General features: G+C 39.5%; 1 protein-coding gene across 1 annotated transcript; it reads left to right on the top strand.

The window, feature by feature from the left end:
* Positions 1–1,288: 1,288 nt before the first annotated feature.
* REEP3 (receptor accessory protein 3) lies at positions 1,289–27,018 on the top strand. Its single transcript, XM_059821250.1, has 8 exons — positions 1,289–1,311; positions 9,519–9,591; positions 13,928–14,004; positions 14,525–14,645; positions 15,965–16,078; positions 23,306–23,453; positions 25,945–26,096; positions 26,884–27,018. The coding sequence occupies exons 2-8, from the start codon at positions 9,532–9,534 to the stop codon at positions 26,938–26,940; spliced, it is 729 nt and encodes a 242-aa protein (XP_059677233.1). The 5' UTR covers positions 1,289–1,311; positions 9,519–9,531; the 3' UTR covers positions 26,941–27,018.

Below are 27,018 nucleotides of genomic sequence, written 5' to 3'. Positions count from 1 at the left end.
TGTTAAGGCTTTTTTCCTATGGCTTTTGGGGATATTCTCTATATAATAATGCTATGAAGATTTTAACAGACCTGTTTCTGATTGCATTCCTGCCTTTTGGTAATTAATCTGCTGAAGGAGATGCTGAGTTTAAGGTTTGCTACTGTTAGCAGACATGTTCTTTTAATGGGATTTATGTGATTTCCCCTCCTCCTTGCCCAAGGTGGGGGGGTGGAAGAAAAAGTAGGGTACAATTTGGTGTGAGGGAGGTTCAGGAGCTTATCCTCATGCTCCTCTGGCCCCGTAACAGAGTAGCATTTTGGTCCAAGTGTATTCTTTGTAACTACTTGAACGCATAGTCTTTTAATGTAGATTGTTATGGTTAGTGTTGTATATCTGGATGTTGTCCAGTAGCAAAATGGAACTAAATTGTCATGTGCTGGAGAGAAGGACTTTGTTTAGTGTAGTGCCTTTCAGAAACATTCAGGACAAAAATGCCAGGGTAAGCTTTTGTTTCTCTGGACATGTAAAAACCTAGGAGATAGCTGGCTTGGTCTAGAACCTACTACTCAGTTGTAACCCTCAGGGGGTGTTCGTGGTCATGACTGAGGGTCTTGCTTTTTCCATTTAATTGCAGCTTTGTTTTTTTTTTTTTCCTGAATAGGTTTCTTACAGATACCCCTTATGCCTTATTTTGAGCATGAGAGTACCACACAGAGATGCGTAGCAGTTAAACTTAGTGCATAACTGATTAGCGTTGCTGTTTTATAGCAAAAAAAAAAAGAGAAAATCCAGACTGCTTATCTTTTATAGGAGTGGCTTATAAGTATATGAGTAGCATGCAGTCTAAGCAAAAACGTATATGTTTTTCCAGTGCGTGCTGATTGAAGCCTCAGCGGACACATTGTTAAGGACTATGGCCGTATCTGCCTCTTTAAAGCCAAGAACAGCCCGCCAAAGACTCGAGCATTGTTCTTCAGACTAGATTTCATTCTGCTATTTAGTTTCCATCAGCAAACTTCCCTTCAAAAGAAATCTTGCTTAAACTAAACTCGTTAACCATAACATGGGATAGTAATTGTAGTTCATACAAGAAGCAAAGTAATACTAGCAACATCAGACCCAGTTTCTATGCAGAAACTGCAGTACAGTTAAGGCGTTCATACCACACACAGAACTGGAAGTCATCTATGTTACTTCTGGTATTTCCATGGTGTCTGACCAGCTCTAAGGAAAGCTTGTGTGTGTACATGACAGGAATGGAAGATGTGTCTATCATAACTTGCAGGTAAAGACTAGTATTGGGAAGGGGAACTGGGCATGGTCAGCAAAGTTTGGAAATATATCAGGTATTTATATTGGCTTCCATGGTTTTGTGGAGATGGGGAAGATTCTTTTATTCTCCAACCTGCCAAATGCTGTCAAGTGATCCTTCAGGATGTAGGTGCATCTTTCCACTGTAGATGCATACATTAGCCAATGTCTGGCTCTGTATCAGGCTGTGCCAAGATCATCAGTCTGTCAGTGGGTGGACAAATCAGTGTCATGTCTGTTATCAAACTTGTTAAGGAAAGGGAGCTTAGCAAATGGCATTGTCTCCAAAGCATCTCATACTGAACGAGTTTCCTAATGGCTTTTACTATTAGGGATTGCTCGTGGCCCTCATCTTTCTGCATTTCAGAGGAACAAAAGAATGAAGTGCCAAACACTATTCCTTGCTTCGGGCAGTTCTTTGGCAATGTGAACAGGCTGAAGTCTTAAATGCACTGTGGGTTTAATGGCTTAGTGTTTTGGGAGTCTGGATGCAAGCTGTCTTTTTGAGTGACTTGGTGGCTTTCATTTGTGTCTTTTTTTTTTTTAAATTTTTTTAAACATTAGCTTTAGAGTTGTTTACTATCAGGTTAAATATGCTCAGTACCAGAGCAGTGTGTGTACAGGTGACTGATTTTTTTTTTTTTTCAGTTATCAGTCAAATGCAAACTCAGTTGCTTTGCTTCAGAAATGAGTTTTTCAAATAGTTGTGCACTTTAAAGCTATTTAAAGCTTTGTGATAATACAGGCGGTAGGTTATGTTTGCTTTAATACAGCTATACGGATACACAAACACATTGTTTTATTCAGATTTCAAGGCTTTTTGATACTTTTTTGCTTTGTCTTGATTTTAATCTCCTAGTATATTTAAGAAACATTTCTCTTTAAATGAGCAAAATGTCTGTAGAGGAAGTGGCTGTAGCAAAAAAGGAATGCTACGTTAGTTGCTGAATACATCTGAAAAACTGAAATAGCTAGGCATACAACTGGCAGTAAAATTACATTGGTAAGCAGGATTATCCATATATCTACTAGTAAAATAAATGACATCACACTCAGCTGAAATCTGTTTCCATCTGTGGAAACTGGCTTTATTTTTGTCTGCTACATTAGTGCAGTATGCTGATTTCCAGTGTGAAATACAAACTGCACTTTTAAAAATAACACTTAAGCTTTTAAATCTGAAAAGCCTTCGAATAATTGGTAACATCCCTGAAGTGTGTTGTACAGTTACTGTAGAAATACCAGAGGAGGGATGGGCTTATAATGCGCAGCAGTCGGTGTTGCTAACAGCTTTGAGATTTTTGGGGGCATCGATGCGAACAGGAACGCTACTAGAAAATGCTTGGCTGTTGTAGCTATCTATGTCAGTGATACTGATTGTGCCCAGGCTCCCTGCTGCTCCTGTTCTATGTGTTTCAGCTTCAGTCAGCTGTACTGATCTTTCTTTTGCCTGTATACTAATCTGTCATGTATAGATTGAGGGTAAAAGTGAATTTGCTGACCTTCACCTACACTCACTGGTGACAAGTTGGCTTTTCTACTGTTAAACTGCCTGGTAGCTTTAACTAAGATGACTTTGCCTGTGTGAAGGAGGTAGTGATGCCAGAGCTGGCAGCGGCATCATGCCACACTTAAAATGTCAGCTCTGGCTGTAAAGAGAAAAACTTTACAGTACTGTTTCCTATTATTACTGGCTAAATGTGCTAATGTTTTTCATTTTAGTCCTATCTACCCACTTATAGTGAACAAGTGGCAGTTTTTCTAACATTTCCATGTTACAGCAGTATTGAACACTAAAAAGTAATGATATATTGGGGTGTTAAGTTTCTTGTTCTTTTGTTTTAAAAGTGGTTTCTAGAAGAATTCTTTAAAAGAAAAGTGAGTACTAAAATAAGGATTTTTCTGACTCTTGATTTGACCAGTATTGAGTAACACAAAGATTCACTAGTTGAGGGAAACTAGCTATCTTTATTGTATTTGTCTTGTGCTAGTGTTCTCATTTAACTGGAGATCATCTTCAGCTTAGCTTTATGATCTTGTAGAATCATAGGATCGTTTAGGTTGGAAAAGACCTTTAAGATCACCAAGTCCAACCGTTAACCTAACACTGCCAAGTCCACCACTAAACCATGTCCCTAACCATCTCATCTGCACATCTTTTAAATACCTCCAGGCATGGTGACTCAACCACCTCCCTGGGCAGCCTGTTCCAGTGTCTGACAACCCTTTCCGTGAAGAATTTTTTCCTAATACCCAATCTAAACCTCCCCTGGTGCAACTTCAGGCCATTTCCTCTTGTCCTGTCACTAGTCACTTGGGAGAAGAGACCAACACCCACCTCTCTGCAACCCCCTTTCAGGTAATTGTAGAGAGTGATGAGGTCTCCCCTCAGCCTCCTCTTCTGCAGGCTGAACAACCCCAGATCCCTCAGCCGCTCCTCATAAGACTTGTGCTCCAGACCCCTCACCAGCTTAATTGTCCTTCTCTGGACACGCTCCAGCACCTCAATGTCCTTCTTGTAGGGAGGGGCCCAAAACTGAACACAGGATTCAAGGTGCGGCCTCACCAGCGCTGAGTACAGGGGCATGATCACCTCCCTGCTCCTGCTGGCCACACTATTCCTGATACAGGCCAGGATGCCGTTGGCCTTCTTGGCCACCTGGGCACACTGCTGGCTCATATTCAGCCGGCTGTCAACCAGCACCCCCAGGTCCTTTTCTGTGGGGCAGTTTTCCAGTTACTTGTCCCTAAGCCCATAGCGTTGCATGGGGTTGTTGTGACCCAAGTGCAGGACCTGGCACTTGGCTTTATTAAACCTCATACAATTGGCCTCGGTCCGTCGATCCAGCCTGTCCAGATCCCTCTGCAGAGCCTTCCTACCCTCAAGCAGATCGACATTCCCACCCAACTTGGTGTCATCTGCAAACTTACTGAGGGTGCATTTGGTCCCCTCATCCAGATCATTGATAAAGATATTAAACAGAACTGGCCCCACTACTGAGCCCTGGGGAACACCGCTCGTGACCAGCTGCCAACTGGATTTAACTCCATTCACCACAGCCCTTTGGGCCTGGCCATCCAGCCAGTTTTTTACCTAGCGAAGAGTGTGCCTGTCCAAGCCATGAGCTGCCAGTTTCTCCAGGAGAATGCTGTGGGAAACTGTCAAAGGCTTTACTGAAGTCTAGGTAGACTATATCCACAGCCTTTCCCTCATCCACTAAGCGGGTCACTTTGTCATAGAAGGAGATCAGGCAGGACCTGCCTTTCATAAACGCACGCTGACTGGGCCTGGTTGTCCTGTACGTGCTGTGTGATGGCACTCAGGATGATTTGCTCCATAATCTTCCCTGGCATTGAGGTCAGGCTGACACGCCTGTAGTTCCCCGGATCCTCCTTCCGCCCTTCTTGAAGACGGGCATCACATTTGCTAACCTTCAGTCCGCTGGGACCTCCCCGCTTAGCCAGGGCTGCTGGTAGATGATGGAAAGTTCTTCTTACTGTTACTGTAATAAGCCTTATGCTTGAAGATCAATTGTTTCCAAAGCAGTGTTCTCAAAATTCCATTCTGTCCCAATTCTTGTTTCTACCAGATCTGAGAGGATGAGACAAGTAGTGGATAAATTGCTGTTTAAATTTAAAAATATGACTTTTTTTTTTTTAAATAGAAGTGGTGCTACTTGACAGTAAAGTGAGTGGGAAAAATGTAGACTAAAAATCTGTTAAGTGAAAGATTCAAACTGTTTCTCTTTCATATGCTTCATAGCAAGAAACGTACATGTTTCTTACAGGCTTACTTCTTACAGGCTACTAGTAGCTATTTAAATAATGACTATTTTTTTAGAATTTGGGAGAGTTGCATAGATGACCAGTAACTGCTGGCATATAATTATGCAGCTGTCTGACAGTTGGTAGGGGTTATGATGTTCAGGAAAGTCTTTTGTGTCTTTTCTTTGAACAAATAAATTTCTGCCAATATAAAGTCTGTGTTATGTATTAGGATTAACAAGGCTTTCCTTATCTCTGGTAATTAATGGTTATAATTTCAGCCAGAAGCACAAGGAAAGATGGGAGCCATTAAAGCTGATGGGTTACTGAACAGGGTATTCCACAGGGACAAAAATGAGAGGAAGAGCTGTTGTTTACAGAACTTCATCAAAATGAAGAGTGTTTGGTCTCATATTCCTTCTGTTTCCAGATCTCCTGTTATTTGGGTGAAGTGAGGTTTTTAACTTGTGTTGTCAGGCTTTTCTCCTAGCTGGGAATAAAACCATTCAGGGTTTTTTGACTGTTACTTTTCTTGGCTTTAGGATTGTAGTAGAGCTGTGTTTGGATAGGCTTATACAGATTAGTATGCTGAACTAGAATTCAAGTAGTCTGGGCTCTTTCAAAAGGCATTTCAACAACTGAAACATGTAGGTAAGCTCTGCTGCAGTGGAATAGCAGCTTGCCTATACATATTGAAGAACTTCAGGATCCATCTTCTGTTAACTCCAGTTTATCATGAATTGTGAAACTCTGAGCATCCAGATCCAGTTTTTAAACTGCTGCTATGGTACACCAGTTATGCTTTTTCATATCAATACTGTTCTAAGTGACCTGCAGTACACCATCCCTTCCCACTACAGAGGAATCTGATCTTGTGGAGGCCTGCTTGAAGTGCCCTTTAGCTCCTCTGCTGCTATCGGCCATTAACAACAGTGTTGTATGGGTAAAGGCCCAATGTATGCAAAGATTGCAAACGTGCCCCAGAAGATTTGTTGAGATCTAGTGTTGTGTTGTGGAAGTGAATGCGTCCTAGAAAAGAGCTATACATGATTAACTAGCTTTGACTCTTGCTTATAATCAGGTAGTAATTCTTTTTATTGTCCTAAATTCAATTAAAACCAATTATTTTTCTTAGAGCCTTCTTTGTTCTTTAAAGGTAAGAAAATACATGGTTCAGTGTTTGAGGATTTTTCTTAAGTTCAGTTTTATAAATTTTAAATTAAATGGTGAGGAAAACATGAGGAAAATATATACATATTACACATTCAGGAGAGGATGGGGATGTAGGTGTGGTATTTATACATTTGACTGTGTCCATCTTCGGGCTTCTTAGTGCAAGAAAGATGTTGATTTGAGAAAGTTCAGCAGAGGCCACCAAGACGGTCACAGCACATGACTTGTGAGGAGAGTCTGAATGAACTGGGTTTGTTCAGCCACAAAAGAGAAGGCTTTGGGGGGACTTATTAGCAGTCTTACATAACTTTTTGGAGGTTATGAGAGCCAGGCCCATTCTCTTGGTGTGCCGACTAGTCAAGAGAGACAAAGGTCATAAACTTCTGGTTCTGACTGGATATAGCTAAAACTTTGTACTAGGAGGCTCATTAAGCATTGGAACAGGTTGCCCAGAGAGGATGTGAAATCTGTCTTTGGAAGTCTCCAAGACCTGACTGGCTGAAACCTTAAGTAGCCTGGTCCAAATCTGCTGTCGACGTTGGTTTGAGCAGGAGATTGGACTAGATGACTTCACAAGGCCCTTTCAAACATGAAGGGGTCTGCAATTATGCTTCCATAATTTTATCACAGAATCACACAGAATCAGTACGGTTGGAAAAGACCTGTAAGATCATCGAGTCCAACCTGAAAAAAAAAAAGAAAAAAAAAAAAAAAAAAAAAACCAACACCAAAAAAACCCACAAAAAAAAAAAAAAACCACAAAACCCACGCCACACAACAACAATAACAAGCCACAACCCACCCAACACCACACAGCACCATGTCCATCAAGCTACATCCCACAATGCCACATCCACATGCTCCTTGAATACCTCCAGGGAGGGTGACTCTACCACCTCCCTGGGCAGCCTATTCCAGTGTTTCACCACTCTCTCAGTAAAGAACTTTTTCCTAATGTCTAGCCTGAACCTCCCCTGGCGCAACTTGAGGCCATTTCCTCTAGTCCTGTCCTCCCCTCTCGCTTGAGGCATTTATAGTTTAACATTACTACCTCTGCTAGTATCCCCCTGCCCCTGCAACAGGCTTCCTTTCACAGGTAACTGTGTTTGTCTTGCACTAAAGATGGAGGAAAAACCTCTCTCTTTGGTATCTGTGATGTTGAAGAAAGTATCTCACCTTTGCTGTTAACAATTTCTTTTTTTTTTTTTTTTCCACTTGTGCACTATGTCAACTGTTGGAGATGACTTTAGTACTCTAAATTGGCTTCCTACCAAGCGGAAGACTTCTGCCTGCATATCAGAGTGGTGCGTGGAAGATGGTGTATATCAATCTGATTGAATTAAAACTTACATTGATGCCTTGTGTAATAGGAAAGTTCTGTGGTAGTCTTTGCAAATAACATCTTGTAGAAGATGAAAGCTCTTGGAGTAGTTGCTTAAAAAAGTAAATTGGGCTACGAGCTCTTAAAATTCTTTTCTAGGTCTAACAGTAACGTAAAGCTCAGTAGTGTCATGCAGTCTCCTGCAGTGGCTCTGTAGGTAGAACCACTTATTTAAAGCTACCTGACACAGCCTTAAATTTTAGTTGATTATTTACTTTGGTAAACAACCATTTGAGTTGAAATCTTACATGCCAGGCATCCTGGCCTGTATCAGGAATAGTGTGGCCAGCAGGAGTAAGGAGGTGATTGTGCCCCTGTACTTGGCACTGGTGAGGCCGCACCTCGAATCCTGTGTTCAGTTTTGGGCCCCTCACTCCAAGAAGGACATTGAGGTGCTGGAGCGTGTCCAGAGAAGGGCAACGAAGCTGGTGAGGGGTCTGGAGCACAAGTCTGATGAGGAGAGGCTGAGGGAACTGGGGTTGTTCAGTCTGGAGAAGAGGCGGCTGAGGGGAGACCTCATCGCTCTCTACAATTACCTGAAAGGGGGTTGCAGAGAGGTGGGTGTTGGCCTCTTCTCCCAAGTGACTAGTGACAGGACCAGAGGAAATGGCCTCAAGTTGCGGCAGGGGAGGTTTAGGCTGAATATTAGGAAAAATTTCTTTACTGAGAGTGGTGAAGCATTGGAACAGGCTGCCCAGGGAGGTGGTGGAGTCGCCATCACTGGAGGTGTTCAAAAAAAATGTGTAGACGTGACCTTGTGGGACATGGTTTAGTGGGCATGGTGGTGTTGGGTTGATGGTTGGACTTGATGATCTTACAGGTTTTTTCGAACTGTAGTGATTCTGTGATCTGTCCCAGGTGGACTCTTACTAAAAAAAACCCCAAACAACGTGATGCATCTTCCTTTGCCTAACTGCGAGAAGTTAAATTACTTAAGAGTTCTCTGCTTTCTTAGAAGATCCCTGGATATTTCTACAAGCGTAAATTTCTCCCACATAACCATCCTGAGCAAGTTGTAAGCGGTGCTGCAGAGATATAGCCAGACTTTTCTGTAACTGCTGCTTTAGGCCAGCTGGAACTAAGGGCAGGCAGTTGCTTGACTTTACAAAGTGTAACCAGCTGGTGAAATAAAAGTATGGAGCTCTTGCATTTGTCAAGGAGATGGCAACTGCTGCTGTTCAATTTCTCGTTAAGAACTGTTCCACTAATCCATGGCCAAGACTCTTACTAGAAAATGCTGTGTTGTAATAAAGTTGTGTTAGAGTGGGTATTTTTTATGATCCTGCTCTCAGCATGGATTGCTTGGCTCCCTCTCACCCTGCTCTGCACCTTACTTTTGATGAATTTTAGCAGAAATTGGCTGTCTGAGCAAAACTGGATTAATTCCCACTTGCCTCCATTTCCATGTGTTGCTGTTGCAGAGTTCTAGCAAAAGGAGATGAAATTATTTAACTCACCTTGTTGTTTTAAGATTAGTTTTGAAGAATATTCTGGTAATCTGATAGAAGTAGATGATTCTGATTACCTACCGATAGTAGTTAGAGGCTCTTTAAGTGTGATAGCACTGCCAATGCAGAAACAGTCTTTTGGTATGGGCAGACTGCAGGACTGGTTTTACTTGTAGCTGAACCAGAAGAGCTGCTAGTTTTATATTATTTATTACAGGCAGTCTTACGAAACTGTTTGTTGCCTTTAGGGCATATGGCCCTTTCTGTTCACGTTGCTCTATTTTTGCGTATTGCTAAACTTCCTCCAAGCAACCTATAACATTGTGATTTTTTTTTTTTTTCCCTAAGCTAGAGAATGGGATTTTTTTAAGTTGGCTGCATTGCTCTAATGATGTATTGTCACTGTTTTGTCATATACAGTATAACAGATTCTGAGAGATCTTTTTATTTTCCAATAGGCTGGTGTTTGGGATGCTGTATCCTGCATATTACTCATACAAAGCTGTGAAGACAAAAAACGTGAAGGAATATGTAAGTCACATTCCTTTTAATTGCTTAATTAAATGCCTCTGCTGACATACAACCGCAAAATTTTCATTATGCAGTGCAATAAATCCTATGAAAGCTCAATTCAACTAGCTTAGTATTAGATACAACACCTGTGTGGATCTAGTGGTAATCTTGTGATTTTGTTTGGAGAGCTAAACTGAAGGTTTCTCAGACTTCTTAGACTTTGCTGAAATGTGTCCAACATACTATGCCCTATATGGATATTTTTAGGGGGATTTTTAAACATAAACCTTAAAGTCTTGGCTATATTTCAGTGAAGTGCCTAAAATAATGCACTTCTTGGCAGGGGGTAGAGAAAAGGTTTCCTAATTTTGCCAACACCTGTAGCATAAGCAATGACAAATTGTTTCTTAGTGATCACTTGAACAGTGGCAGCAGTTTAATTGTCACTGTATGGAGGTCAACAGGGGATTAAAAATATACCTGAGAAAAGGGTAGCTCTGGTTAACCTACCATTCATCAAAGAGGAGAAAAAATGTAACCAGGGAAGGAAAAGATTCGCTCAAGGTGATGTGGAGGAAAGAAACAGAACAGACGGAAGAGTAAGAGGGAGAAAAGCACAATTACTGTAGTTACTGCAGTTTAGAATTAATCTGCTAAATAATTTACTTTTCAGTGTGAGCAATGATGATTACCACAAGAATGTTACCCAATTGCAGCCACGAGGAGCTTTGGTCACTGAGTTACTTCCCGGTTTTAAGAGGCAGCCTAACTTGATTTCAGCAACTAACGTATATTCTCTCCTGAACCTTGTTCTTAACTTGGCTGCCTGACTCAGGATGGAGTCAGTATCATCAGTTACTTCAACTTGGCAGCCATAGCTGTGACCTAACGCTGCTGGTTGGATGTGTGATGTCTCTGCTTTGTACTTGGTTTTAGTAGTAGAATGCAGTAGCTGTTGTTCCTCCCCTTGTATGTCTTGCGTTTAGTCTGATCACTCCATCAAGGCTCCAAAGTGGACATCATATTCATACTTCTGGTTTCTGTGTACAATCTGATTAGAGCTTATTTGTGCACATAGAGCTAGTGCCTGCTAGAGCTAAGCTTCTGGGAGAAAAAAAATCATCAAAAATAAGAGAAGAATTTCCTCTGTCTCATGCTTATTTTACCCTGTCAGGAAAGTATATAATGCAAAGAATTTATAATCTGCTTTTCTTCCTTGCTCCCTCAAAAGGGATCCACAGGCTAAGTAGAGGATAGCAGTTTCAAACTCTAATACAAGAAATCACTTTAAGAGGTTACCATTGCCTCTTGCAATATGTTTTCTAGAAAAAGAAATGTTTGTAGAATGCTGAGATTTTGACTCTTAACTCAATTGTCCAGTTAGGTATGACTTGGCTGTCTGTCTTGGGCATCCTTTTTTAGAGATGCCTGTCACTTACACATGACCTTTAGTAGGGCCTGGAACTACATTCTTCCAACCGTGTATTTTCATTTAGTGTGAAAACACTGCTTTTCAGTCACCTGTGGTCTTTGAGCAGTCCCTGAACTTGCAGTTGCATACAAAATGTTCATGGGGCTGGGATGAATGAGACCGATCACAGTGAATTTTTCATGGGCAGGGAATGACATTGATTCATCAGTGAATGACCACTCCATTGCTGGTTGGGTTGAGTGCCCCGGTAGATCTTAGGGATGATCCATGGCTTTCATCTTCCCAGCTGGGCCACTTTCTTTCATGGAGAGGATGTAGGTTTAACTGCAGCCTTCCAAATGGTACAGCTCTGCTGCCAGTCATATTGTAGCCTGAGCGCAACTTCCTTTCCAGTGTTATGTGTGGCTCAGGAGCTATCTGGTTTTGTTTGCTGGATTGCAAGAGCTTTGTAACAGTGAAATTTTATACTTAGCCACTGCTTCCACCAGTAAAAAACAAACAAACGTACTGACATCTTGACTTGCTGTGTAGGTCATGATGCAGCAAACTGTTCAAAGATTATTTCTGGACAAAAAAGTGTTGCTGTTGGTTTGGTAATTTAAAAGACTTGTGTCTTTAGTTCTAGAAATTAGGATCTGCGCCTTTGAGGAGATTTATTTGTTCTTGTAATTACCCTGGTTTAATGGAGTTGACTAAGGTCTTTGAGGAGTTTTTTCACTGTGTTACTCCAAAGTGCTTGCAATAAGCATCTGAAATGTAGTTTAGAAGTCTGAACAACCAGTCTTCTCAAATCCTGGCTTCAAAATCCTGAGTTGAAAGGATGTGCTTCAGACAAAGATGAGCTTAACACTTGGATGGTAGAAAAAAAGCTCAACAAAACAAATCTGTAATCACCCTTTTAACATAAAAAGCAAAACTCAATCAAAGCTTCTGTAACTTCATCTTTAAGAGTTAAGTAGATGATAGTCTTCTGGGCAGCGTCAAATATGACCTGTTTTTTCTGTTTTTTTTTCTGGTATGAAAACCACTGTAAGTCACTCAGGTTCATTTGTCAAGGATACTTTTGGTACCTAATGCATTAGTTGGTCTAGAATATGATTTGACTTGTGATTTTTGAGAATCTTTGCCCAGACCTCAGCAGGACTCCTGGCAGATCTCATGCGCTTTTCTGCAGAGCATTTCTTACTGTTCCTAGCAGCCCAAGAGAAACTTCACTTCTACTGTTGTTCCTAATCGGATAAATAGATGTTGATTAAAAAATGAATAGCCTGGTTAAAATATATCGGAAAAAAAGTCAGTCTTGCATGGCATTGTAAAAATTGCACTGCATCACGCTTAGGTTGATGAGGTAAGGGTGGATGTTAATCTTATTTTTATTCAGGTGTTGACACTGGTTCATGGAAGGGTCACCAGTCTAAATGTCACATGCCCTGTCAGAGATGACTTCAGCTGTTGTGTATGTTTGTCTTAGTTTATTCAAGCCTGAAATATCTAAATCCTCTGAGAGATTGAAGTGAAGAATGTCATCACATGACTGAGTTTCTTTTCAAATTGAAGTGCAGAAAAGTATTTAAGATAAATGGGTCTCAAGTTGTGACAAAGGAGGTGGTTTTAAAGCATAATGCACAGCTATGAAATAGGCAGCAGTGTAGCATTAGATTTTGAATACTTATTTAAGTCCACTTCAGAAAAAGATTGCTTTGAAAGTGAAGATAAAATCGGAGCCATGTCTTCTGTAGGAAAGTATATATTGTTCCTTTTGAAAGAGGGTGCCATGAATTTAGGACTTGAAGTAACATGTAACAAATGTGGTGCTTAATGCTCTCTGGGTATACCAGAAAAGTTAGCAGACTATGTATCACAAATGAAATGAGGTTACTGCATCTGTTTGTGGGTGATGCTTTTCTTCCTTTTTCTTTCTTTTTTTAAACTTCTGGTTTTTTCTAGCATAGATAGTGTTGGAATTTAAAGAACATGTGGGCGTTCAGTTAGTGTGAATAACCAGTGGTGGTTTGCACTGACCTATTTTGGAAATACATTGCATTTGGCCACTGATATCTTAGAGAAGACAAATGCATGGAGCTACTTCTTTAATATTTATTCTGAAAGATGTAATCGGTTTAGACAACCACATTTGAACAAATGTTCAAGAAGAATGAACGATTTAGTTAACTATTAGAAAAAGGAGCTAAAAACCTGTATTAAGATCATTGTCTGATTTCAAAACAATGATGTATAGTGTTAATCTTAAAAAAAAAAAAGGTATGTAGATGTTAAACCCCTGAAGCATTAAAATGCTTACATGTAAGCTCTTTTATTAATAAGAATTTTGTAGTTCTTGGCATATGAATAGAATTAAATTTCCATGAAAATGCTTTTTTCCTGCCTTGCTGCAGTGTTAATATCATAATGCTAAGCACACATGTAGAACTTAACTGCAAAGTATAGCTGAATAACATATATTGTGAAATGAAAGCAAGGGCTACCTGACTTACTAATGCTGACTTTTGTGTGTGTGGTATAAACATGTGGATGAGTGTGGAAGACAGTGAAATATCCTTTAGTGCTATAGTGGGAATTTCATTTCATAAGAATCTTATGATAATGTACTGACTCTTTGCAGTGTTTTTTTCTTACCACTAAAGCTTTCTAGAGGCGGAATCAAATCTGTGAAGCCAGCCTAGTTGAGGTTGTGACCCTGGTGACCCAGCCATTTCACTTAGCTTGTTGCAGTTGCCACCAGTTCTACTTAGGAACAGAAGACCCTTAGGACCTTCATATAATTTTACGTTAAACGTGGTCGATGCAGACTGAGATACTGTTGAATGTCTTGCTTTGACAGTTCTGACTGTACAGTGTATAGTGTATTCTGTGTAAAGGTGAAATCAAAGTTCTTACTGAAGATGGTGTTTTAATTTTCAGGTTCGCTGGATGATGTATTGGATCGTGTTTGCCCTTTACACAGTTACTGAAACAATAACTGACCTAACAGTCTCTTGGTAAGAGCCTGCTTTTTATGAACTGTGGGTAAAACTATATTTGTTTTTGATGTTCTTTGATTTGTAATGATGTAATTTTTATAAAGAAGTTGTGCTTGTTGATAACCTTTTTTTTAGGAAAAGATCTCAGTGTATGTGAAGAATAACATCTGTTTTCAAGCTTGCCATACACTGTCACTTGAAGTAGGGACTATAGAACTTCCACCTTTGCTGTAGAAACTGAATAGGGGAATGGAACTCTTAAAAGGATAGACTATAATACATTCCTGCACTGAGAAATAATGCAAAGCAAGTAATTAACTGTTTCCATTTCTTAAATGACAGTACAGTCAATTAAAAAAATTAAATCCATAGGTCTAGAATTTATTTAATTTTTGTCTAATACAACTTCTTGTATGTGAAGAATCCTATATGCTAATATGTAATTGTGTTTTTAGAAGAGATCTCTTCATGATGATTAATTACTGTGCATTTTCTTGCTGCAGTTGTTGATTTCATGCAACCTTTACCTTGTCTGTAGGTTTCCACTGTACTATGAACTGAAGATAGCTTTTGTTATTTGGCTCCTTTCCCCATATACTAGAGGGGCAAGTTTAATCTACAGAAAATTTCTTCACCCGCTTCTTTCTTCTAAAGAAAGGGTAAGAAAAAACTTCTCATATTTTTAATGCCTAATATGGAAATAGCATATGCTGAAATACTAACTGTTGCTAGATACATGATAAAAGCAGATCAGTGTGTTACGGGCTTGCCAGGCAGCATGAACTTGGACTAGCAGAGGCAAGTGCATATGACTGCCCATATATATGCTTCTGTGTAACTTTCATGAGCAGACAATGTAATACTATCTATTGACATGAGAGAGCTTGGTGTTCTCTGGTCTACCTAGTGCACTTTGGGGAGCCCATTTGACTGGAAGTGATGCAGTTTGACTTTCTACTGGAAGAACATGTGCAGTACTCGCTGTGCAGCAGCATGAATGTAGTTTTAGCAACAGCTCTTCATGTTACTGTTTTTTCTAGCATAACCTAGTAATAAAACTTCTCAGGACAAATTACATCAATGACTTTTCTGGTGTGCAGACTGACAGGATAAGAGGAGAGACTTTCTACTGAGGTTTAAGGGAAGACCAGCCTGCAACTGAAAATACCCAAACAGAAAATAGCTAAAGAATATTTAGCTTTAACCAAAGTATGACAGGGCCACAGATCTGCTTAGCTGTTTTTCAGTATCCTGTTTGGATGTGTGGAAAGAGCGATTAGCAAAGGTGTGAAGACTACCACTGAAAAACCTCAACAGTACAAAAAATAGCATTCATAAAGGTCAGTGCTGGGCTTGGCCTTCATTAAGCAAAACAGGTAGCTGACATGATTGCCACTGATATGAAGAGTAAGGTTATCTTGACCTTCTTAAGGCTGAACTATAAACTGTTTGCAATTTCATAAGCTAAAGGGATTTTTCCCCTGTATTCTGCTAGCTGTTGTGAACTACCTTGAAGTCTTTTATCTCCAACTCCAGGCATTTACCACAGCTGGGGATAAATGTCATGACTGTATTGTCCTTGGTACTTAACTGTGTCAAAGCTCTGGCTTCAGAAGCTCTTTGTGAGCTGGCTCTACCTTTCTGAGGAGCTCTCCGATTTCATCTTAAGCATGTTATTTCATGAACCACTTTTGTCTGACAAGTTAAGCTTACTCTCTCTGAGGAACTTGCTATGTAGCTGCAATATTTCTGAGCTGGACAAAAGTGATCTATTTTATCTTCTTGTTTGACCAGACATAATCCTTTCTTAAATGAGAGAGTATAAGTGAATGAAATGTCAGTATACAAAGGCGAAAGTAATTGTCCCATTAAATATTTTCTTAAAGAATCCTACTATCTTCCTTTATTGATGGAAAAATACTACTGTGGGGTAATGTGACTCTTATGCACAGCCCTCTAAAATGTATTTTTCTTTTAGGAGATTGACGAGTACATCGTACAAGCCAAAGAAAGAGGCTATGAGACCATGGTGAATTTTGGAAGGCAAGGGTTGAATTTGGCAGCAACTGCTGCAGTGACAGCAGCTGTAAAGGTAACTTTCTACTTGCATTAATTGCTTTTGGCCTTGAGAGAGAACATTGTAATTGTACTGAGGATTTGCCATTCCTGACAAAAAGATTAATTCTGCAAATGTATTGAAAACTTGAAACATGATTTAAGGGTCACAGCCCTCTAGTCCTCCTCATACTATGTTTGTTTGTTTAAGATGGCTTGTAGTTATTTCTTGGATGATGGGGATTAGTTTACTGTAATTCGAAAGATACCATGCAGTTTTCTATGCAGGCTTTTGGTAAAGATGACCGTTGTTTCTTTTCTGTCTCTGTTGTGCTTTCTTGTTGGTAAACAAACTATTTAAAGGATTTCTGGCTTTTCTGCTGTTTTTCTCCAATCAACTTGAGGTAACTCCACATATGAAGTAAGGCATGAAAGATTACTACCACAGATAAAAGTTATCTTGACACAATTAACTTGTTTGCAACTTGTTGATTGAATTATTAAATTAATACACTAAGCATAAGCTTGCATATTGCTGTTTAGCATACTCTTGCTTTGTTGTGTAATTTCCATTAAATCATGAAGTAACCTGTGGTTGTTCCCGAATTACATTCCTACAAAAATTGTGACCTTCAGTTGAAATTCAGAGGGTTCTAGGTCTAGGAAAACAAAATACAAGCTTATAAATAAGATTCTAAGCAACTTGTGCCCCACCAAAAGGAGTATAATTTTAGACAATGTGTATCCTACCGAAGTCATTTAAACCAAAACACAAAAAATGTATGGGAAGAAAGATGTGTATGTCCTAGTTAAATGGTAGTTTTAAGGTGATCAGGATTAATTTCTTCCTGGGAATAAATGAAACTGCTGTGTTCATAGTAACAGGATTAAAAACCTGAATGCTGTTAGTAGATAACAGAAAGCAATGTAGAGATGCCTGGCTGTCAAAGTTAAGTAGGTACAGCTAGCGTTTAACTTAGCTTTCTGTGCTTGTACGTGAACTTCTTGATTTACAAATAGAAGACTTTTCTAAAAACTACATTTTCAAGTGCTGTCTCAAAAAGGTTTGGAAAAATAGTCATGCATATCTTGTTTTTTAATTTTTCTCTCTTTTTAAGGATATATGTGGGTGGTAGTGTAAAGAAAAATACCACTTTCTTGTTTTAAAATATGGACATAATGAGCCTAAAATACTAAGAATGTGATTCAATTTGATCACTGGTTCTTTTTCTGTTATTCTGTTGTTCAAATTCTTAGTATTGCCTTGAGACATGAAATAATTTAGAATGAAATAGAGTACACCTCTAAAGGAATGGAATTATCCAGAGTGAAAATAGGTTATTAAAAAAAAAAACAAACACCAAACCAACAAACAAAACCTCAAAGTACTCTATTTGGAAAAAGTTTGAGAACTATGCTAAATGCTAAAATGCAAATTCTTTGCCAAACAGCAAATCATAATTTATTACAATGTGCACCTGTAATGATACTTATGCCCTGTGCGTTTTCCTTATGTCTGGCTAAGGTTGGATATTTCCTTGTTTAATCCTTACAGTATTACAGAAATACTGTAAAATAAATAACACAAATATCTCCTCCCACTTTCTTCTGAAATAATGAATAACTTTTTCCTAAATGTCTGTGTTTAGATTTCCTTGCTATTCAGCTGTGACTGGCAAGATGCCTGCTCTATTTGTTAGAACTTGTTAAACATGCTCATGAATATTTGTACAGAATTAGTTCTGTGCAGATGAGATGCTTTGGCAAAACAATCACCACAATACCAAAGACCTGAAATAGGCATGACTTTTAAACAGTATGAAAGAGGACACTCTCTGAAAAACTTTATTTTGGCATGTTAAACCTCTCTTCAGTTTGTCACTCCAAAAAGCTGAGCGTGACTGCTCCATGCAAGCAAATGGAGGTGTTCTTGATTTTGTTCCCTGTTTTTCAAGAGTTGACTGCTGCCTCCAGCAGGTGAAAAGATTATCCCTTCAGCATAAGCTGGTGGAGCATGCTATAGGATTTCAGGAATGGAATCCTATTAGTGGGATCAGTTTTGATGGGAAGGAGACACACTTTTTTCTTTTTTTTAAGGAGCAGGCATGCTTGTTCTGAGATATCAGAGCTCAAATTAGGGGTAGAGAATGTGGGAGGTTAAACACAAGAGGACAGAACAAGCTTCTGTTCACTAAAGTGTCCAGGCGAAAGATGCTATAATGTCTGCTTATGCTGACTTTAGGAGGGTGGTAAAATTGTTTGGAAATTATCTGGAATATCTTCAAGATCAAGTGTGGGAAAGAGCAGTTTTCTCCAAGGGCTGTCAAAGGAATAGGGGTTTAGTATTAAAAGGCTAGCTGGCTGTGTAGGGGAGGCTGGGGCAGCCCGCCAGGTCAGTCTACTGAAATCTGACATAGATTTAAACCTGTTCCACTGTAGTTCAGTTGAAATGTAATTGGCAGGAGTCATGGCTTACAGCTTCCATACCTATACTGATGTTTTTAGCTGGTACTAGTTAGCCACTGTTCATATAAAATTTAGTGTTTCAAAACCTGCTAAATAGCATATGTTACCAAAATAAATTGTTCTACTAAAATTAACATGACAGAAAATAAATCTTTGTAAAATCCTGATTTCACGAGACTGAGAGATGAAATATGCTCTAGGCTTGCTTTTACTAACAAAAATTTTCTTTGGGGTATACAAGAATCGACAACAAGATGCCTTTAATGATAGGAAAGTTGTTGGAGCTCTTTCAGCTCAATAGTATATGGATTTGTGGAAATTATATTCAGAACACTAAGTTGCACTGATATATCTTGTATTTTGATGGATCTGCTTTCCAGATCGTCCGAGGTGCTGGTTACCTGTAGGTTTCAATTTTTGCCAACACAGATTCTGACTTCTCAAACTACTAGTCAAAACTGGTTTCTGTATCACCATGTGCGGGACGGCTGCTAATTAAGCTGTGAAATGCACTGTCCCTCTTTATGAGGTCACACAAATATTGTTCATTTGTAAACATTATTTGGTGGTGGTAATATATTTTGAGGACTGTGTTTCTGCATGCCTTTTAGTCATCCTGAATCTGCTGCCTCTTTGCTGGTTGAATATTATTCTAATGGCCTTGCTCAGACTTCCCCTTCTTCCCACTCAGGGCGTGGCAGAGGAAGGAGGTATCTTGCAGCCAGCTGTGGCATACAGCCAGTATCACTGAGCCGCTCAGCTCACCAGCAATATTGCTTTCATCCCTCCTCCCTGCTGGGACTGCCTGGCATGCTGCAGAGGTCATTCACAGGACAGCATTCCCTCTCCAGGTTGAGAGGGAACAGAAGTCATTCCCTGTCAGCCTGTCTCGGATCAGGGAGAGAACAGCTGGGAATGTGGGTGCTGCACACTGCAGCTCTGTGCCCACAAAGCTCCAAGCAGCTCTGTGGATGCAGAGTCCATTGAGAACTTGTCCAATGAAAGCAAGCAGCTTTATTCAGTGATCCTGACCACTGAGGGGGGTGCAAGTCCAATTTAAACAACAAAAAAAAGAGTCCCTGAGGCAGACATACTGTGTGGTGTCTGTTTATAGCAACTTCCCTGGGTTAAGTATATAGACTATAAAAATACATGCTCAGTAATAAAATAGAGAACGGCATTTCATATATGAGGGTCAGCTGATGAGATGGCTTACTAGAGTATGAGTAGTCTCAAAAGGAGTCCCTTAAGTAGGCTATATTTATCAAAAACTGGATTTAGAAACCTATTGCAAGTTTAATTAGTGTTTCAGATTGGTCACTGGTAATGACTGTGGTCTCTGATAAGCATTTAATATGTTTTAGGAAATAGGATTGAATAAATAAACTAATTCTTTAAGACTTGCGTTTTAAGACAACACAAACTTCACAGTTCATCTCTCTTCAATGTTGACTTACATAGAAATTTGAGCACTGATGTTGTTCAGTGCTTTTTTGCCCACGTTGTAATTGTAAATGTGTGTGTCTCAATCTTCGTGGTGTAGTTCAGCTGGCAGCCTCTGGGCTGGATGCAGCCCACTGTATTTCTTCCTTACTGGTAGGAACTGTTGAAATCATGGAACACCAGTGCAGGCGTGGCAACTGCTTTGCCATCTTCTCATGAGCAGCATCTTGGAGCTGTGTGTATGGCTGGGGAGAGGTGACGGCTGCTGCCATACCTGTGGCACGAATGTGGAAGCGGGAGATAGCCCTTCAGCTCCACCTGCAATTGGATTGCTCTGCCTTCTGTTTTGTGGGCAAACATCTTGCTTTCACGCTGTGGCTAGTAACTGAACTTTCAAACAGGTATCAAAGCTCTTAATGCATTAATATTCTAAATGTGAATGTTACTCTCACATTTCCTGCAGTAGGAGGATTTTTAGTATTTTTCAGCCAGACTTTCATTCTGAGCTGACAGTAATCCAGACCCTCATGGAATGCTTTGTTTTGGCAGAAGGCAATTATGTGCTTCTTTTGGGCATGGGGGGTGGAAGAATCTTCATAAATCTTAAGTGCTGTATGAGCACAGTGATGTGGTCGTTTGTGTTTGGTGGTTTGTTGGGTTTTTTTTTTTAAATAATTTAAAAAAAAACACACAAAGCTTCTTGAAATTTGTCCTCCAATTAGTCTATGCAGTGGTGTGAATTAGAAATCAATCTTGATTTGGCTGGACTGGATCTTCCTAGGGGTGGGATGGAGACTGCATTCAGGCAGGAGATTGGGGGGACTGTAGGGAGTACCTGCGTAGGTTTAGTATAATGTGTGACCATGACTGTGCAGTACAGCAGTGGTTGTGTAGCCCCCATTCCTACTGTGACTCTCAGGCATGTGCACTGCATCTCTTATTTGTATACGTATCCTTTCAAACTTCTTAATATTTGCTGTAACTTGAGTAAAACTTTCCGTCTTGGCAAGTAGTGGAATGAAGGGCCCATTGTATGAACCCATTATGTCCTCCCTGAATAAGGCAGTGCTCCACAGGAGCTCTAGCCTTCTTATCAAGCATGCAGTTTGGTTAAGGGCACAATGTTATTTTATGGCACATAGTTGACTTTTCCCCCTTTGAAAGACAAAATTCTGTATCCAAAAACTGCACTGAAAAATAAGGCTGAACGTTCCCATCTTGGATCTAGTCCTCTATATCTACAGTGGAATAGGAAATACAGGCTTGTAATGTGAATTATTCTTAGCATGGTAGTTATTAGAATCTTAATTCCATTATTGTGGACAATTTCCAAATGTCTTTTTGTGGTATATCACAAAATGAATAAACTCACTGTGCAACTGTTTGGCAGGTACGTCTTTCTAGACTTTTGCTTCTGGCCAAATCCAGCTTTTGTCACTATTTTATAGTAGATTCTGTCCACGCTTAGTGAGTGCAGTTGTGCTGAATTTATACGGAGTCTGCTGAGAACCAACTGGGTCCATTTTATGCATTCATCAGAGTTCAGTGATTGAGATCTGAGTCCAGTTGCATCTCTTCAAGCAGTGGACGCAGACTGATCAACACTCTCATGTGTTACAGCAGATGCTGTTAAGCTGTTACTTGTTGTCAAAAGAAGCAGCCCTGTCTCCCTAGTTCTCTTCTTTTCTCTAGTGTCCTAGCAGCTGACTGTAAGTTCTCAGGCATAGCTGGTTCCTGATTTGGTTTACTGTGCAAATGCTTTTCAAAGCAAGAAGTGGAGTAGTGGAAGGGCAGGATTCCTGCCTTAAATACACAGACTGTATAGTGTCCGTAGTGCATTTTAACTCAAAGGCAAGCTGTAGTTGTGCTATTGAGAACTGTCAGTCATCCTACATGTATGTAGGAAGAACTGGAAAAGTAAAGGCTTCTACTCTCATAAGAAACCCTTTCTTCATTGTTGTTTAGTGGCAACGTGTGAATGGTGGTGTAAGAATTAAAATAGGCTCTTTTTGCCCGTGTAGCACACTTAGTTTTACATGCTATACTAATGACTAGTCATTAGAAAATGAGTATTAGATTTCAGCCACTTCCCTCCCCCCCTTTGATAGCCATGCAAGCTTAAGGAGTATCATTCTACTGTCTCTTCACTTTACATGGCTATTTTTAACATGGAATAATTTAGTGTACTGGTCTACCATCTGTGAACAGTTGTTGCCATGAGAGTGGGGGAACGAATGGCTGTGGCCAGTGGTGTAACAACTGCCTTATGCTGGTGGCAGAGAAAGGTGTGTGGAATTGTACCCAGATTTCTGCTACTGCTAGCTAACATAATGCTCAAATGAGGAATTTTACTTAAGCTTCATTTGTAAGAATGAAACAAAATCTTGAACCCTTGCTCAAAGTGGGATTCATGTACAGGCTTGTCAACCTTCCTCTGAAACGCATATTTTTTGCCTCATATGCCAGAGAGGGAAGAATTAAATATTATTTTAACATGACATTGAGTAATGTGCTTGTTCTTTTAGTTGCTTATACAATAAATTAATCTTCAATGCTTTAATAATGTCATCTGATGTAAGATGCGAGCTGCTTTGATGACCCTTCTTTCCAAAGGGGAACTTTCTGTATGTCCCATGTCGAAAAGATGTAAAGACAATCGGAGAAGGAATACTAATGTTCAAATGTGATCAACTATCTTTATATGTAGCGTTAGATTTTGGGCTGGTATTATGTCTGTAAAGTTACATCAGTAAGAGAACCTGCTAGCCTGTAGTCCAGGCAGGACCTCTTTGTTTTGTGGTTTCAAGTTTCTGTCAACTAGAGCTTTTGTAGTGCTGCCAGTTTCTCAGTCACTTGAGTTAATGTTACAGAGTGTATTTTTAACACTTTTTTCCCTTTCTTATGGATATTCAAATCTGTAGAGGGTAAAATATAAAATAGCAGAAATCTTTATCTTCAACCACACTTTTTAAAATGGAAGTGTTAAACCCACTGTCAGGCTACTTAGCACTGCTAGAGAAATACCATGTTTGAAGTGAATTGAGCATTTCTGATGTGTGGTTTTTTTTTTCTTTTAAACACTTCCCCTCACCCAAAAAGGCATTATTTGCTCAGATTAAAAGAGTGAAATGAGACATTTGTAATGCTAGCTTATCTGTAACTTTTTCGTCTAGGAGCAATATACAGTTAAGTTTGGATAAAAGCAATACTTAAAGCAAATGTAAACCTACTGCATGCTTATGTTCATGAATTTTGTAGTGCAAGAAGGAAGCATGGGCTTAAACATCTTAAGCCAACTTGAACAGCAAAGTTAAACCTCTGCTTTGTTTTCAAAGATGCTGTTGTTATATTTCAGAGTCAAGGTGCGATAACTGAGAAACTGAGAAGTTTCAGTATGCATGATTTGACTACTATACAAGGAGATGAGCCAGTGGGACAGAGACCCTATCAGACATTACCAGAAGCAAAAAAGAAAACCAGAGCCTCAGCAAGTGAATCTTCAGGTAAGTGTCTATCTATTTTTTTTTCTAGCTAAAAGAAGAATTCATCGAAGGCAAAAGTGGGAAAGCAGAAATACGTTTACCCCATTTAGAAATTGAAAAGGCCTCAAAAAATTCCAGTACACTTGAACAGAGTTGACTTGAGCAAGATATATTATGATAGTTGAGAAATCCTTCCTGAATTATTTTCTTCTTGCAGCCACTAACAGCATAGTCGTACTGTAGTCATTACTCCTATCTTTGCCAATTAGCAATGAGAATTCCTTGCCAAAGTAAAGCTTAATTGGAAGTGAAAAAATATGTGGTTAAGTGGTGTTTCTGTCACAAATGTACAAAAAGTTAAACATGAAAATTTATGGAAGCTCAATAAATAGGAAGAGAAAATTAATGGAAATTAATTCAGTAGATCTGTAATGATAGTTCAAAATGTAAAATTGGTTGTGGTGATAGGAATAACGAAGGCATTAAGTTGTCCTAATAGGCTGATGCACATCAACACTCAAAAGATGGTATGTGGTGACCAATACATGTTTTTGCAGAAACATTTTATTATTAGTCTTATTATTTTATTATATTACATTTATTATCATCATCATCACTTTGCTCTTGAGCCTATAATGGTTGAAGGAGGGTTTCAGTGGAAGGCTGTCAATTGCCCCTTTTTGAATGGTGAGGCTACAATGTGAAGTAGTTGGTATTTCCTACAAAAGAAATAACTCTGGTCTATTTTCCCCTAAGCCTGTCACTTCTCATCCTTCCATTTTGGGGAGGGGTGGTGCTTGTGGAGTGCAAGGAATTCCAGGAATGGCTTGGTAGCCAGTGGTGTTTTGGAGGAATAAATGGCCACCTGAATGGCCCTAAGCTGAGTTGCTAATTGAGCCCAGAAGGTATCCTGTGCAGGTCAGTGTAAAGGCAGGGGGTACTGGCCAGAGAGAAAGCCCATGAATTCAGAAAGAACTGCGTTAGGGATGATGTCCCTGCAGCTGTTGTGCAGGGGCTATTCCTCAGTAAGACAGCATTAGTTATCTATCTGAAACACCTTGAAAATGCTGAGATTCCCTTTTTTTTTAATTACTCAGGTACAGATTATACTGTGTAAGTAACCACTGATTCTGACATTCAAACTCACACATCAAAATGCTTCCTTAGAGCTAGTTTAACTTAATTGTTTCTACTCCTGGACCTAAATCTAGTGTACACATCTCTTCTGTTTTCTCTGAAGTTTCCTTAGTATTAGTAATCTAAGAAAAAGAACAAACCACAGATAGACTTAGGAACAGAATGTTAGTTTTTTGTAATCTGAGCTGGGGGCTCCTGTGCAAATCAGTTGAAAAGACCTAGTTCTAGAAGGACATTGATTGTAGGATGACTGAGCTGCCAGCATGCTTGCTGCGAAAAAGGCAAATGTGATTTTTGATGCATCAGAAGAGGTGTTACAAATAGAGATAAGGAAGTATTGGTGTCACTGCAAACATCCCTAGTCAGAAACTATATGAGTAACAAATGAGATTAAAATCTTCCTTATTGAAAAAGATGAATTGAAACTGTATTGGAGGCAGAGACTTGTTGCCTCTGGAATGGCAGAAGAGGCAAGTCTGCCTTAAGTAGCTGTGGAGTAGGTGAGCGTGATTCTAATCTCAGGGGAAAAAAAATTAAATGACCAAAGCGAAACAATCTAATTAAGCCTAAATAAAATATAGGCTTAAGATGAAATGTATGTTGATCATGAATACAGTTGGGTTTGGAGTCTAAAAGGTGTCTTCGAGTGTTACAGCTTGTAGGTTCTGGAATGGCCCTATAAAAGGAGAGCTTGGCGGGGGGAAAGAACCAGACTACATTTAGGGGCTCTATGCTACGGCTGTGCTGGGGAGGCAGGGCTTTTGGGCCCCAGGAGCTCCTCAGCACGTGGTTTTTAAGCAGTTTGTGCCCTCTAGTGAGAATCTTTGGTAATAATCTCGGTCCTGTTTTTGCGGGATGTCAACAACCCTTAATAGTACTCCCATGTTGCATCTATCTGAAAGGAACTTTGGTATTAAATATGCAGAGAGGTATACAAGTATGAAGAAAGATCCTATGAATCATAGAATGGTTTAGGTTGGAAGGGACCTTTAAAGATCATCTAGTCCAACCCCCGCTTCCAAGGGGATTGTGGCCGACAATCTTAAGTACTTCTCAAGATGACCACTGAGGTTTTTTGTAGTTCAGTGTAAAGCAGAAGATGGTAGCAGATTGATGACTTAACTTCTGACAATTAAGGGACCACTGCATTACACATCTATGGAATGAAATGGCTTATTGCTTGAAAACGGCAGAATTGCAAGTAACAAGCTCCTGGCAGACTACATGTTTTGCTGTTTTGAAACAGCTGGCAGACTGACTGTATTGTTTAAAAAGTAAAGGATGTGTGTTTAAAGATGAAACTCATGGCTTTCTAACAAATCTAAAAGTTACAGCTAATTCTTACTAAACACTTTTATAAAACTGTTTTTTAAAGGTTACAAAACTCCACTGGAAAAAAATCCTGGAGATGATAAAACAGATGAAGAGATGGAGGGGACACATTCAGAGGATGAAATGTTTGCTCAGAGAGGCCTTCGAAGAACTCAGAGCATGAAATCTGTGAAAACTATTAAAGGCCGTAAAGAGGCAAGTATAATCTTAGTTAAGTACTGAGTTTGTTTTTAACAATGTACCCTGACATTTTTAATAATGCAGACATTTAATTTTTTTCTTAAGTTTGGAAGAGTTATCAACAATAACTGGGTTGTAGAATGCTAAATGGAGAAGGAAGTATGTGATGATAATATCTAAGCTGGGAGCTTTTGTACTTCGGGGTTTTTAAGGGAAATAAATGAATGAAATGAACTAAGTGAGGAAAAAGAGAAGAGGTGAAATAGACTCTGTGCTTGTAATGCTAATTCTGACACAACCAAGCCCAAATTCCAGGAACTGCTCACCTTGAAAGGGGTGTAGATAGTGGTATTGTCATCTGCATTTGTGTGTCTTGGTTGTGTGCACTTAAACATCTGCTGTTTAATGGAGTAAAGAAGATTGAGAATTTTTTAGTTCCCATAGACATATAGCCTGCTTTGACTTACAACCCACAAAGAGAAGATTCTATGTAGGATTCAAAGTGCTTTGTATTTCCATGCATCACAAAATTTAAAGATACTTCAGGATAAATGTCTATGGAATCTCGTAAAAGGTTTTGGGTAATTCTGGGAAAACGGTTGAGACTTAATCCTTCTTGCCCAGTTCTGTTGAAACTGTATCTCATTCAGTCATAGGTAGATTTTCTCACAGAATCTGTGGAGTGTCCAAAGCGCATTTAAAGACGCTTCCTAGATAGGATTAGTGGAAAGGTAAATAATATTTCTGCCTGAAGTGATCTCAACTCTTTGTTAAGTTATGATCCTTTTTTTTTCCCCCTCAGATACGGTATGGATCACTGAAATACAGAGTAAAGAAGAGACCCGCTGTATACTTCTAAGTGTATTGCACAATGCCTGCAAGACAAACTGCTGTATTATAATAACTTGAATTCAGTGTGTCAAGTGTTAAAGATCTG

The sequence above is a fragment of the Gavia stellata genome, chromosome 9, assembly GCF_030936135.1.
Source record: "Gavia stellata isolate bGavSte3 chromosome 9, bGavSte3.hap2, whole genome shotgun sequence".
Taxonomy (NCBI): Eukaryota; Metazoa; Chordata; class Aves; order Gaviiformes; family Gaviidae; genus Gavia; species Gavia stellata.
Note: the sequence above shows the minus strand (reverse complement) of the source record. Positions and strands in the feature narration are given on the sequence as shown.

Bases quoted from the DNA above. Each gene is read 5' to 3' on its own strand.
- REEP3 (XM_059821250.1), top strand. From the start codon at position 9,532: ATGCTGTATCCTGCATATTACTCATACAAAGCTGTGAAGACAAAAAAC. The intron at 14,646-15,964 runs GTAAGAAAAAAC...TTTTTCTTTTAG, and splicing joins TTCTTTCTTCTAAAGAAAGG to GAGATTGACGAGTACATCGT. The intron at 26,097-26,883 runs GCAAGTATAATC...TTTCCCCCTCAG, and splicing joins CTATTAAAGGCCGTAAAGAG to ATACGGTATGGATCACTGAA.